The following is a 12,573-nucleotide window of genomic DNA, read 5'->3' on the forward strand; positions in this document are numbered from 1 at the left end:
CCCCCTGGTTTTTATAGCCTCTGTGGGTTCCCGGGAGTGCATTACCATGATGCCACAGGACCAATCCAATTAAGCGCAAACACCCAGAGGCATGGTTGGGACTCGCCCAGGGGGGGGGGGCAGACTCCAGTGCCTGGGTCCTAGGCTGGGACAGGCGGGGCTATGCCACTCACCATGATGCATGGGGTTCAGTTTCCCCCTGTATGTTTGGCTTGCCTGTAGCACAGTTGGTAAAACTAAATGGTAATGCCACCCAGATCTTGTGTAGCAAGCAACACTGATGTAGGTATTACTCACACTGTGTTTCTTAAATTAGAGGTGTGGGGTAAATACATCAGTATTGGAGATTAGCTAGATTAGCTATGTGACCGAGATTAGCAAAATAGAGTGGAGTATAGATGCACTATGCTCCATTAGTTATGGGAGCACCAACATTATAAACGTTATAAGTAAGGCAAAATCAAAAAATAGCAGGTGGGCTACACATGGCAAGGGACTGTTTGTATTTGATACTACAGTAGCTCAGCAGCATAGGTGACAGCTCAGCAGCATAGGTGACAGCAAAGATAACTACATTCAATGAATATACAGTAGCATACGCTCACACTGTGCCAGCACCATGAAGAAACATGCAACATGCAACGGATATTACATACACTCACACCATAATAGCATCATGAAGAAACAATGCAATTCTGCGCCCTTGGCAACTGCCTTTGTTATCTATAGGTCAGGGCCACCTGTGATATTCAAGGTAACAGAGAGCTGAATGCAAAGGAAATGTCTATAATGTATATTATACAACAGTTATTAAACAGTTATTAAACCATTTATTCATTTCTGATCAGACGAGAGGCATTCCATGAGTCGTCAAGAGTGGGGAATGTGACAGAACATCCCCAGTCAAACTTGTCAAGTCAAGTCAAGTCAGTTTTATTTAGTATAGCGCATTTAACATGCACAGAGTGCAACCCAAAGCGCTCCACATACAAGACATTGACAAAAAACAAAAGGCAAAAAGACAAAAAATGCCAGACGTAGCGGCGTAGTCGCCAGCGTTGACACCACATGACAAAAACATTTAAAAAATAACAAACACAAAAGATGCCGGACGGAGCGACGTAGGCTAGTCGCCAGCGTTCCTGTGACACTAAGACATACAAGACAGACAACACAGCAAATTGAAAAATAAATAAAATAATAATAATCATGTTAAAATTAGTCCAATTTCCAACTGGCTGAAAAAGTCCAAGGGCAATGATGACCCGCGTGAAACTGCCAATGCAAGACCAACAAAGTTCTTTCACTGACCAACTCAGAGAATTTACTGGCAGTCTGGAGAGCAGAGCACTGGAAGAACAACAGTCTAAAGTCATGATGGGCGATCTTCTTGCTGATCAGCAGCTCGGTGGCTTTAGCAAGGACCGTTTGTTGCTTCATGGCTCCCGACGTCGCCATTAGAGCTCCCCACGTCAGCACTCAATCCAGACTGCAGGCACCCAGCGTCAGAGGCTATACGTTAACGTTATGGAAGCTCGCAGGTCAGCCACAGCTCGTAGTGGCAGCTGCAGATCTCTCGCAGAGTAGGCCCATTGCCCTGAGCAATCTTTCTGTCCAGACGAGTCCAGACAGAGGATGTGCAGCGTCAGATGGAAGAGGGATGGCTAGTCAAGGCAAGCTCAAGGCAGCCCAGTCGAATAGAAACTAACGTTACCGTTAGTTATCAGCCAGAAAAAAGGACCAAGAATAACATAAAACTATCGAAAATAACGTAAATAAAGGATGAACACATTTAACTTGACAAATAAATACAAAAAAAATAACAGAACATTACATAAAATTACGAACATTAGCTTCTACATAAAAACAAACAAAAACATGATGCCAGGCGGAGCGGCGTGTCTCGCCAGCGTCCCCGAAACCTAGCTAAACTTGTTTACCGCTAGTAGGCTAATCACTCCGCATATTGCATTGGATTATTCAGCACGACATTCCATTCATTCAAAGCGACAGAGCAGCAATTTCATAGGTAAAAAGTTGGCTGCCAGATCGTACTTGAGCTCAGACGTTTTTTTTTGGTTACAAAACCTGAGTTTTTAGCTTTAATAGTGCTTATTTTTTGCTAGTATTTACAAAATATAAAGGAAAGAAACACATGTTGCTTCTCAAAGGCATCACAGCAGTTCCATCCGGACATAAAAGTCAGTTTTCTGCAGTTGGTGCCAGTTTGCCACATATTGACCCCCCCAGTGAGAGTTAATGTTTGAGTTTCTCAGAGGAGACAGACATTCTTTTTGCCTGATGATTCACCAAGGCACCAAAGGGCATGAGGCAGAGAGAATTGCAGAGAGAAGGAGAGAGAGGTAGTCTTTCTGTCTCTGTATGTGTCATGTGTGTGTGTGTGTGTGTGTGTGTGTGTGTGTGTGTGAGAGAGAGAGAGAGAGAGAGAGAGAATATGCTTGTTTATCTGTGTGTATGTGTTGGTGGAGAAGAGAAAGACATTGAGTCAGAATCCTCCACACTGAGAACCTTGAGACGTCCTTCCGTGGTGGGACTGCGTGATGACCGTACTGATAGTGTGGGCACGTGGGGTCTTGCGGCGCGCAACGGCGAAATCTCGTTAGTGGCTGGGGGACCGGCAGGGCGAGCAGGTCTGCTTGGCCTGATTAGTGAAGGGCATAGGGACCCGTGGCCAAGCCCTTCCCTTTCCTTCCCGTTTCGGCGAGCTCACGGTTCATCAGTAATTACTCCACAGGCCCTGGCTCACCTTGCATGTGTAACTACCCAGCAGAATGTCCCCCTGTCCTTTGTGTGTAATCATCGTGTCAAGCTGATTAATGCCAAGGAGCCACCGGAACCCTGTGTTTGTGTGTGTGTGTCTGTGAGTGTCCGTGAGTCTGTGTGTGTGTGTGTGTGTGTGTGTGTGTGTGTGTGTGTGTGTTTTGTGTATCAAAGGGACACAAGATAGAGAGGGAGAGACAAAGAGGAGAGAAAGTGAGAGAGAGAGACCGAGAGAGAGAGAGAGCATGTTAACCCCAATGACACTTCTCCGCCTCACACAACAACAGGCTGTTGCACACACAGCGCTCGCTGCTTTGAATAACAAGATTTGCTCTTGCCACACAGCAGTGAGATGCCTCCAGGCTAACTGTTTTACATCAAAGTCTTTTCACTTCTGCCCTTATGTTATGAGTTTAGGGAGGCCTTCCCTCTCTACCTCCCCTCCGAGGGCATTTGAACTGTGACTGCACTGTCAGTGCACGACTGCACTGAAGGCAAATTAATGAGATGTGTCAAAAAGTGAGAGATGAAATAAAAGAAGTTGTTGACTTGATAAGTGGGTACCTAAGACATAGACCTTCTAATGAGGAGACACAGCATTCAAAGAATCCTGGAAATGTATGGGGTCGGTTCCCATGAGGAGACACAGCACTCAACGAATCCTCCATAGAAATTATTATTATTTCAAATTATATTTTTTTATTATTTCAAATAAAGTGTGTTATGCTCAATATCACAATAATATTCTTATCAATACCCGCCTCCCACACCTACCTCAGATATGACCTCACAGTGGACTCAAGAGAGGGGAAAAAGAAAGAAACAACTATGACAATATTGATGGAAATAAAAATAAACAAATACACACGATTAGCCATCTTGACAACGAAGCTTGTGATGTGTCTTATCTCATATGACTTGCAAGCAAGTCCTTAACTGCCCTTGCATTTCTTTCCCACATCTGTATTGTTGATTTTAGCTTTAGCTAGAGAGTTCCATTATAATAACGTGCTGAAAGCATAACAGGACCTGTTAACCTCTGTAGTAACATTAGATTTCAAACACTTTCCAGTGGGAGAAGCAGTTGAAGATTGTTCTTTTTGATATCTTTTAGACATCCTATGTCAAAGTTTGAGTAATTCTGAATATAAAGACCCCATAAAATAGCAAAATGAAGACTTTTATGAAGAGCTTCAAATTCTCTGATCAACCTCACCAGTCCGCCTGATGTACTTTTAATGTCATTATGACCTTCCTTTCCTATCCCTCCTTATTAATTTCAATAGGAAAATAGTGGCCCGTAATTGCCTGAAGTGCATTACCGAGGCGCAGAGATGGATCTGCCTATAAGGTCTTTGCCTAAGAGCACTTCAAGAACAGTGCAGACTCCTGTAGAAGGGTTAGACTACTGTGAGATTACTGTGCTTTTCCTGTTATTTTTTCTCTTTTGTTATTTTGTTTCTCTTTTCACTGTGAGATGTAAGCAGAGTTCTCAAACTTACATTACAGAAACATTTTCTGTTTTTTTTTTTTTTTAAATATTTCCTTTTATGAAAAGGCCTGAAATGCCTTTGTCCTGAGGATGTCTGGTTTCAGAGCCCACTCAGCAGACCTTGTGCTTTTCAGATCCATTTGCCTGGTTTGCCTGGTAAAGAAGACTTAATGGCTATTTCGTAGAAAGAGAATATAATTCCTGGGGGGATTTTACCCCCCTTGCATTTGTGAAACAACAGCACACCCAACACCAAGCGAACGAAGAAGATCAGTGACAAAACACTTCAAGCCACTGTGTGCTGTGTTGAGGAGGATGTCTGTTTATTATTCACTTTGCAAAAAGCAAACCTACAGCATGGGAGCTCACTTTTTAAATGCACTGCTAATCAGTCTAATCACAGCACCGAATTTACATCCACCATTTTAAATAACAAAACTGTATACACAGAAAACGCACAAGAAAGGTGACATTTAGATGCTTGGACTCTATGAAGCCTGTGTCTGTTCTGTGATTGACTCTCTCTTTCTCTCTCTCTCTCTCTCTCTCTCTCTCTCTCTCTCTTTGTCTCCCTCCCTGCAGGGTCATACTTGATGGTGAACTCCTCCCAGCATGCTCCGGGTCAGCGAGCCCAGCTGCTACTGCAGACGCTGAGCGAGAACGACACACACTGTGTGCAGTTCAGCTATTTCCTGTACAGCCGCGACTGGCCACAGCCCCGGGGCGCTGCGCGTCTACGTGCGCGTCAACGGCGGCGTGCTGGGCCTGCCCGTCTGGAACGTCTCCGGCTCCCACGGACACCAGTGGCATCAGGTGGAGCTGGCTGTCAGCATGTTCTGGCCCAACGAGTACCAGGTGAAGGCCGCTGCACCGTTTCACATATACATTCATGTTCATATTTATTCATTCGTCAATTATTTATTTATCTACAATAATTAGTTATATATTTGTTTGGCAGAAACTTTACCGGTAATAGAACCATTTTTTTTCTCTATAAGTTGACTCTCGAATTTTCAGCAGTAAGTTCCAAACATGTAGTGCAGTATGATATGCTTTTTGGGTGTAGTTTCCCCGCTTGCCTAGCTCTTTTTCATCGCACTAAGATACTTCTCTGGCCTCTCTCAATGCACTAGCGTTTCCAACAACCATAACATGAGTGGCCCAAGAGGGAATGACCAACCATAACATGAGTGGCCCGAGAGGGAATGACGTTGTTTTTTCTAAATTGAAAGTGGCCTGTAAACGTTTAAAAAAATTGCAGTCGGAAGAATGTCTAAATTTAACAGTTTGTAATTGGTTAGGCAAAGAAGGAAATATTGCTGTGATTGGCTAGACTGGACCAATGATTTTGAAGTTATCGCAAAGGGCAGCCGTGGCCTACTGGTTAGCGCTTCAGACTTGCAACCGGAGGGTTGCCGGTTCGAACCCCGACCGGTAGGCCACGGCTGAAGTGCCCTTGAGCAAGGCATCTAACCCCTCACTGCTCCCTGAGTTGTTGTTGCAGGCAGCTTACTGTCACTGCGCTGGGATTAGTGTGTGCTTCACTTCACTGTGTGCAGTGTGTTTCACTAATTCACGGATTGGGATAAATGCAGAGACCAAATTTCCCTCACGGGATCAAAAGAGTATAAATACTTATACTATAAAAAGTCTACCCCCATTATGATGTCAGGGTTGGAAACATATCTTAATAGAGAGTAGCCAGACTGTCTTTACAAAGTGAGTGAGGGGAAACCAGGCTAGTAGTTTACCCCTTAGCAATAAGTCCTAAGACAGTCCTAACACAGTCCACAGACCCAAAATCAGCCCAAACATTGCTGTAGGTCAGATCTTTACAGTGTGGCCCATTGTGGAGGTTGACTGCAATGTAAGCTTATTATTCACACCCCTTGCCCACTGTAATGAATATTGATTCTTGGGGCAGAGGGACAGTCAGGTATGTAGGCTAATGCTTATGGGTCCTAACTGGAATGCACAGGAGCGAGGCTTTCTCAGTCATGCCTGTATAATTATTTATTTTTCATTTGTCTGTACATGGTACCATGTTTGCTGGAAAATGTAGTCCCACTGATATGACTACCCCCGCCCCTGCCTTGGATTGAATGGTGGTTGGTTGAAACCATCCAGGCAGGAGTGCTGTTGCATGGGGCATGAAAGAATGTGGGCACACACAGCACTCAACAAATACACACACACACACACACACACACACACACACACACACACACACACACACGCACGCACACGCACACACACACACATGCTCACGCAAACTTCATCCATAAATTCAATTTCTCCTTTTCTGCAAACTCGGCGGAGCTGTCAAAAAGCAATTAAGTTGAGTAGTGTGCGCTTTATCAAGAACTGTCAATCCCTCTGACTTAATTAAGCCCTGCGCAGCGTGTGGAGATATGACCTTGATGTGTAAATAATAGCTAAGCTCTCCACAAACAGGACTTGAAGGTAGGGCAGGGTGAGAGGAGATAACAGCACCAGACCAGGCCAGACGTGACAGTGAAAGCTATTACGGAGTTGGATTGGCAGGGACACAGTTGTATATTTTGCACTCTAGCACCAAACACTAACTCACGTTTGCTCATGTCAGTGAAATATGTGCACACTTCTGCAGACTCCAAATGTAATCTTTCAAAACTCATTTGTTTGGAAGATAATGCTGAAATGGAGGCACGTTAAAAAGTAATCGTTGTAGTGGCTTTGTGAGACAAATAACTCCACAGTAGGTTATTATGTTGTTATTATGTCGGAGGAGATTGCCGCTTCCCTAGACTAATGAAATTGATGTTCCACTCTTCTACGATAAGGTCTGTAAGAATATGAAATTCTCTCTTGAAATTAAAATGATGAATCTTCCTATTATAACTGTGACAAAACAAAAGCACACCTAAGAACACACTCTGCAGACATATTGAAAAGTTTTGAATGATTTCTGGCACAACCCCACTCTGACTCTTCAGAACTTTGAATTGAACTTGTGAATTAAATTATATTTGTTATGTTTTGGTATCATCTTCTAATTCGTTGATGGTATACACCTATACGGTCATGTGAAGGACAGGTAAACACATGCATAGCCATCATAACATAACATAGCATAACATCCAGGATATGCACTAGACCTGTGCACTTCCACAAACATGAAAGAAACCATTTCTTACGACCATTCATATATTTTATTTTAACATAAATACCAATAAAAATTACAAAAAGTATGTTTAACCCTCTATAGTATGCATCATGATATCCTTGTGGAAAAAATATTCAATATTTTTCATAATACATATTTCTGTTAAATGTACACTTTAACAATAATAATGTTTTTTATATGGTAAAAAGTAAAATAATTCCTATTTTTAATAATTAAAGCTAACTTATTCATTTAAAACACATTTCTATAACTTAACACTAGAACAAAAATATGTATCTGGTTTTCAATGTATTACAAGTCTCATACTTAACAAAAATCTAATTTAGTCTAATCTAAATCTAAATTCAGTTGTTGCTCCCAGGCAACATTGTGCCATTGCGGAATGCAAATCAATATTTTACAGATTGGAAGTTATAATGATTGAAACATACAAATTATCATATGAAATCATCAAAATCACTGTTATTTACTGGTTAAAAGCTCAATAAATCTCCCCAAACATTATCAGGTATACACATACACATACAAGAACCCACACACATCCATGAGTTTGTGCACGTACACCCATGTATACCCATGTATGAGTAATGATACACCCTATGCACACACACATAACAACATCAACTTTCCCTCTGAGACCTGCACCTGACTTTCTGAAAAGTTTAGTAAGCAATTTGTGTCACAAGAGAATCACAGGGGATAGGCCTACACTGTAGCAAATATAGGGATCAGTCAGGCTTCAAACTTGGGGCTACGGGGTAACAAGTGTGCAGCTTGACCGCAACACCAAAAAGCCAAAATGTTGGTATGGTAGTCAGGGCACATACTCAACTATATGCTGGCATTTTGTAAAACTTCATGAAACAGACTCATGTACTTCACACATACGGGTGCCCCTCTTACATCCTTCCATCCACTGTTCATCACAGGGTGTCTCACTAACAGCAATCCCTTTCACTTCGTTATGAACGTGACAGTTTTGCGTGGAACTGCCCTAGAGCACTTTATCATGTACTCAAATCATTGAACAGTGTAGGTTAAAAAGGGAGGCAGGCAGGATTAATAGTAAAAGGTAAGAAAGTAGAATGAAATTAAAATAAGGAGGCACACATAAAGTGTACAGGGAGTTGCAAGTGAAACACACAATTAATAGTTATTATGACCGCCGCGCAGCGAAGCTAGGTTTAGTCAGATTTTTTTTTTTTTTTTTTTTTTTTGATGTCCAAAATTCCGTCAAAGGATTCCCGGACACTGAAAGACCGGGTACCGCGAAACTTGGTGGGCATGTAACCCCACATGGATAGCATGGAACCATCGTTTTTCGTTTTTTTATCTGTAGCCCCCCTGCTGGACTGGACCCCCCGAAAGGAGGGTAGGGCAGACACAGTTTTCTGTGAATATCTCGAGAACCGTAGGGCCTAGGATGACCAATTTTTTTTGTATGTTTGCCTCCAGGGGTCATGTTAACCCATTCCATATGCACACATGTGCTTAAACAGATACACACGCACACACATACATTCACAGTAATCATACGTATGACACATACTCACACAGTAGACATATGTACGCATGCATGCACATGCACAAACACACATACGCAGACAAACACACAAGCACGCACACACACACACACACACACACACACAAACATAAATGTGTGCACGCACACATGCACATAATTCAAGAATTTCTCAGAATTATGAACAGGCAAGATGGGGGTGGGGTTGTATAAAATTAATTTTACATGTGAAATCTATGAACTAATCATGTTTTGGTACTTGTTGTCTAGCAGATACCAGTGAGAATTGAGTGTGGATAATGCAATTTAGTGAGACAGTTAGAATCATATAGGCCTTTCAGCGTGATTTATTTTTGTGGAAGAAATGTGCTGGACTGGGCGGCGGTGTGTGTGTGTGTGTGTGTGTGTGTGTGTGCGCGTGCGAACATTTGTGGTTCACATGCACAAGTGGCAACACGACAACATGAACTGACAACATAAACTGTGTGTGTGTGTGTGTGTGTGTGTGTGTGTGTGTGTGTGTGTGTGTGTGTGTGTGTGTTTGTGTGTGTGTGTTTGTGTGTATGTGTGTGTTCATGCATGTGTGTGCGAACATTGAGATGAGTTCCTATAATTTACACAAGATTGATTTGTTTGGCAGGTATGGTATGGTATCACATTGGGGTAGAAGTACATTAGTTCAAAAAAACACTTTCTTGTGGAAAGTATGATTGATGTGTTGAAAAAAATTGCCATATTTATGGTACAGGGAATGTGTAAATCGGTCATTTTTGACCAGAACAGTGTTAGAAGGTTAAAGAAAAAATAAATCATAGAATTTTAGAAAATACCCCAGAATTAGTCATTTGAAGAGACTGAAATGGTGTTGTTAGTCTTGGTTAGATTCCATGTCAAAATTTTAGTTTATCTTCTTTGAAGATCCAAGGATTCTCTCCAAATTATGCAATACTGTATAAGTACAATATGCAGGGCAAAATTGAAGTGTTTTTACTGACAGTGCAATTATTCAAAATCCTAATGTTATTGTCCTATTGAGAAAATCACTTTGACCTTGACATAATAGACTTCAAAGTAACAGTGCAACCTCAGACATATAATTTGGGTAAAAAAACACAATGACAATCAGTCATTTTTAGCATTTTCATTTTTTCCCCACTGCACTTAAAATGATTAGTGCAATTTTGTGAATGAAACGAAAGATAGCAAAATTGGTGAATCAAGGCTCGGCTTTCATCATATCTGTCAGGGATGGCAGGAGGACCCAAGTGCAAGACTCTTCCAGACCGTATTACAGACAAACACACTTTATTCTACAAACATACAGGACAAAACAGAGAGACGAACCGACAAAGTACAGAGGAATACGGGGGGTAGAAATACACAGACTAATTAACAGAGAGACAGAGGACTGGATGAGACCAACAAAACAATAATGGGGAACAGGTGAGAGCAGAAATGGACGGAAACTAACAAGACAGGAAGTACAGACCATATAAGGGCATGGGCGGAGACAAAGACACAGACAGGTAAACAGAACACATGACACAGAACAATATACAGAATGGCCACCAGGGTACCACAAAGGCAGTCAGTCCCTGCAGGATCCTGACAATATCACCACTGTATTAATCAAAATGTATCATTTCAAAAGTCTAACTGAGAAAATATTGGAGAACTCTTTTGCAATTATGTAAGCACATAATGTAATTTGAAAACTGATGCCCTGATTAAAAAAAACAATGCAACTGATCTCAGCTGGTATTCTGTCTATAATGGAATGGAATGGAATGGAAATGTCTAAGTAACCTCAAACTTAGGTTACTTAGACCAGTAGTGTATATGTATCTGTGTGTGTTTAGGTGTGCCTGTCTCTATATGTGAGTGTGTGTGTGTGTGCCCATATATGTGTTTGTCCAGTGTCTCCTATCCTCCCTTGGCTTGTCTTCTCTGTGCTCAGTATTCTTTGTGTGCCTCTATCTCAGTTTCCCCTGCCTGCCGTTACCTCTTCTCTCCTCTTGAATCACGCAGCTTTGCAATTTCATATTGAGTCAAAGTGCCACTTTCTCTAGTACTTGCACAGGAGGGATGTGGGATGAGGGAGTTTAGGAACTCTCCCGCACGTGCGTGTGTGTGTGTGTGTGTGTGTGTGTGTGTGTGTGTGTGTGTGTGTGTGTGTGTGTGTGTGTGTGTGTGTGCGTGCGTGCGTGTGTGCGTGTGTGTGTGTTGGAGAGGATGTACTGTAGCAGTTAGGACATAGTGAAGTAACACTCACTCATGACACCTTCTCAGACGTGCTGCTAGTCACAAGCACACATGGAAGTTAGCCTCGTTGATAGCGCACTTACCTAACACGGCATAGATCACAAGTTTGTGTCTGGTGCTGGTGACTGTGCTGTCATTTAGAAACACACACACACACACACACACACACACACACACACACACACAGTTACAATCACACAAAGAGAGAGGCTAACACGGTTTAAGTTGCTAATTCCTGCTCAGCCATCTCAGCCTAGAGGGGTTCCCGGTCAGCTGAGGTCCTGTTTTAATCCCCACTGAGAGGGGATAACAAGTATGTGGAAGAAATAGGATAAGTGGATATGATACTTCTCTGGCAACAGCAAATCTTAACACAGCCACTGACGAAAAGCCCCTAAAGATCTCTGTGCCCTATGGTCTTGTGTTGTTCTTAGCGCTGAGGTCAGGACTGTTAGCGTATAGCTTCATCACATTTTTCAGGCTCTGGCCTATAACTGTGATAAATGGGGGACCGAGAAGGCAGTGTCAGGTTGGTGTCTATGTGGTTCAAAGTTTGTGTGTGTGGTAAACCTCAGCGCTCCATCTATGCTCCTAAACTGGAGGCTTTTATAGCCCAAGTGTGTGATTTGAATTATTTTTCAGTGTTAGTTTCAGCGGCCCAGAAGAAGAAAAGGGATCTCTGGAGATTTGAAGCGATAGGGCCAGGCTTGGCTCTCCTCCGCAGGTCAGAAACAAAGGCAGTAGGTCGCTGATCTCTTATCGCCACAGTGATAGCGTAGAACTGCTCTGATCCTGCACCATTGAAATGCAAACCCTCTTCTCTTGTGTTGTTTTCATAGTGTTATATTAGTCATTCTCCACACCTGTTTTTATCTTGATAGTGGTAACACGATATGTGACTCAGTAATCTAAATCACAGCGCCAAACCACTACAGTCATAAACCACATGACCCCTAGCAATAGTTGCTCCAGAGATGTTGCAGATTACTCATCCATTGGGGTTTTATTGTTGTCGGATTTGTATTCATGTGTTATGCCAACAAAGCTATTAGCTCTCATTCTTTTCAAGCAAACGTTTTTTTGCAATGAATTAAATTAAATAAAATGTTTGGATCTCTTCCCTAAACTGCAGGATTTTTGTTCAGTTAAATAAGACTAATGTATGGCCCATGTGACAGGAGCTACTCAACAGAACAAAACAAAATGGGGAAATGTGTAGCAGGCACAGACCACTACGCTTACAATGCAAAAGCTGAGACAAGGAAGCCATTAAAACATGTTGTTGTTCAGCCTGGCAATATGGCAGTATGGCAGCTCTAGCTTGAAATGTTTTTGTCAATCACTTTTTAT

The 12,573-nt window shown here is 42.2% G+C and overlaps 1 protein-coding gene across 1 annotated transcript in view; it reads left to right on the plus strand.

Annotated features, from left to right (window-relative positions):
• The window catches only part of ptprub (protein tyrosine phosphatase receptor type Ub), a gene marked incomplete in the record, with an annotated part of 161,340 nt that overhangs the window by 94,637 nt on the left and 54,130 nt on the right, over positions 1–12,573 (plus strand). The window contains 2 exon segments of the mRNA XM_048260931.1: positions 4,856–4,980; positions 4,982–5,128. Coding sequence (XP_048116888.1) covers positions 4,856–4,980; positions 4,982–5,128 — 272 coding nt within the window.

This window comes from Alosa alosa, chromosome 13 (genome assembly GCF_017589495.1).
Source record: "Alosa alosa isolate M-15738 ecotype Scorff River chromosome 13, AALO_Geno_1.1, whole genome shotgun sequence".
Lineage (NCBI taxonomy): Eukaryota > Metazoa > Chordata > Actinopteri > Clupeiformes > Clupeidae > Alosa > Alosa alosa.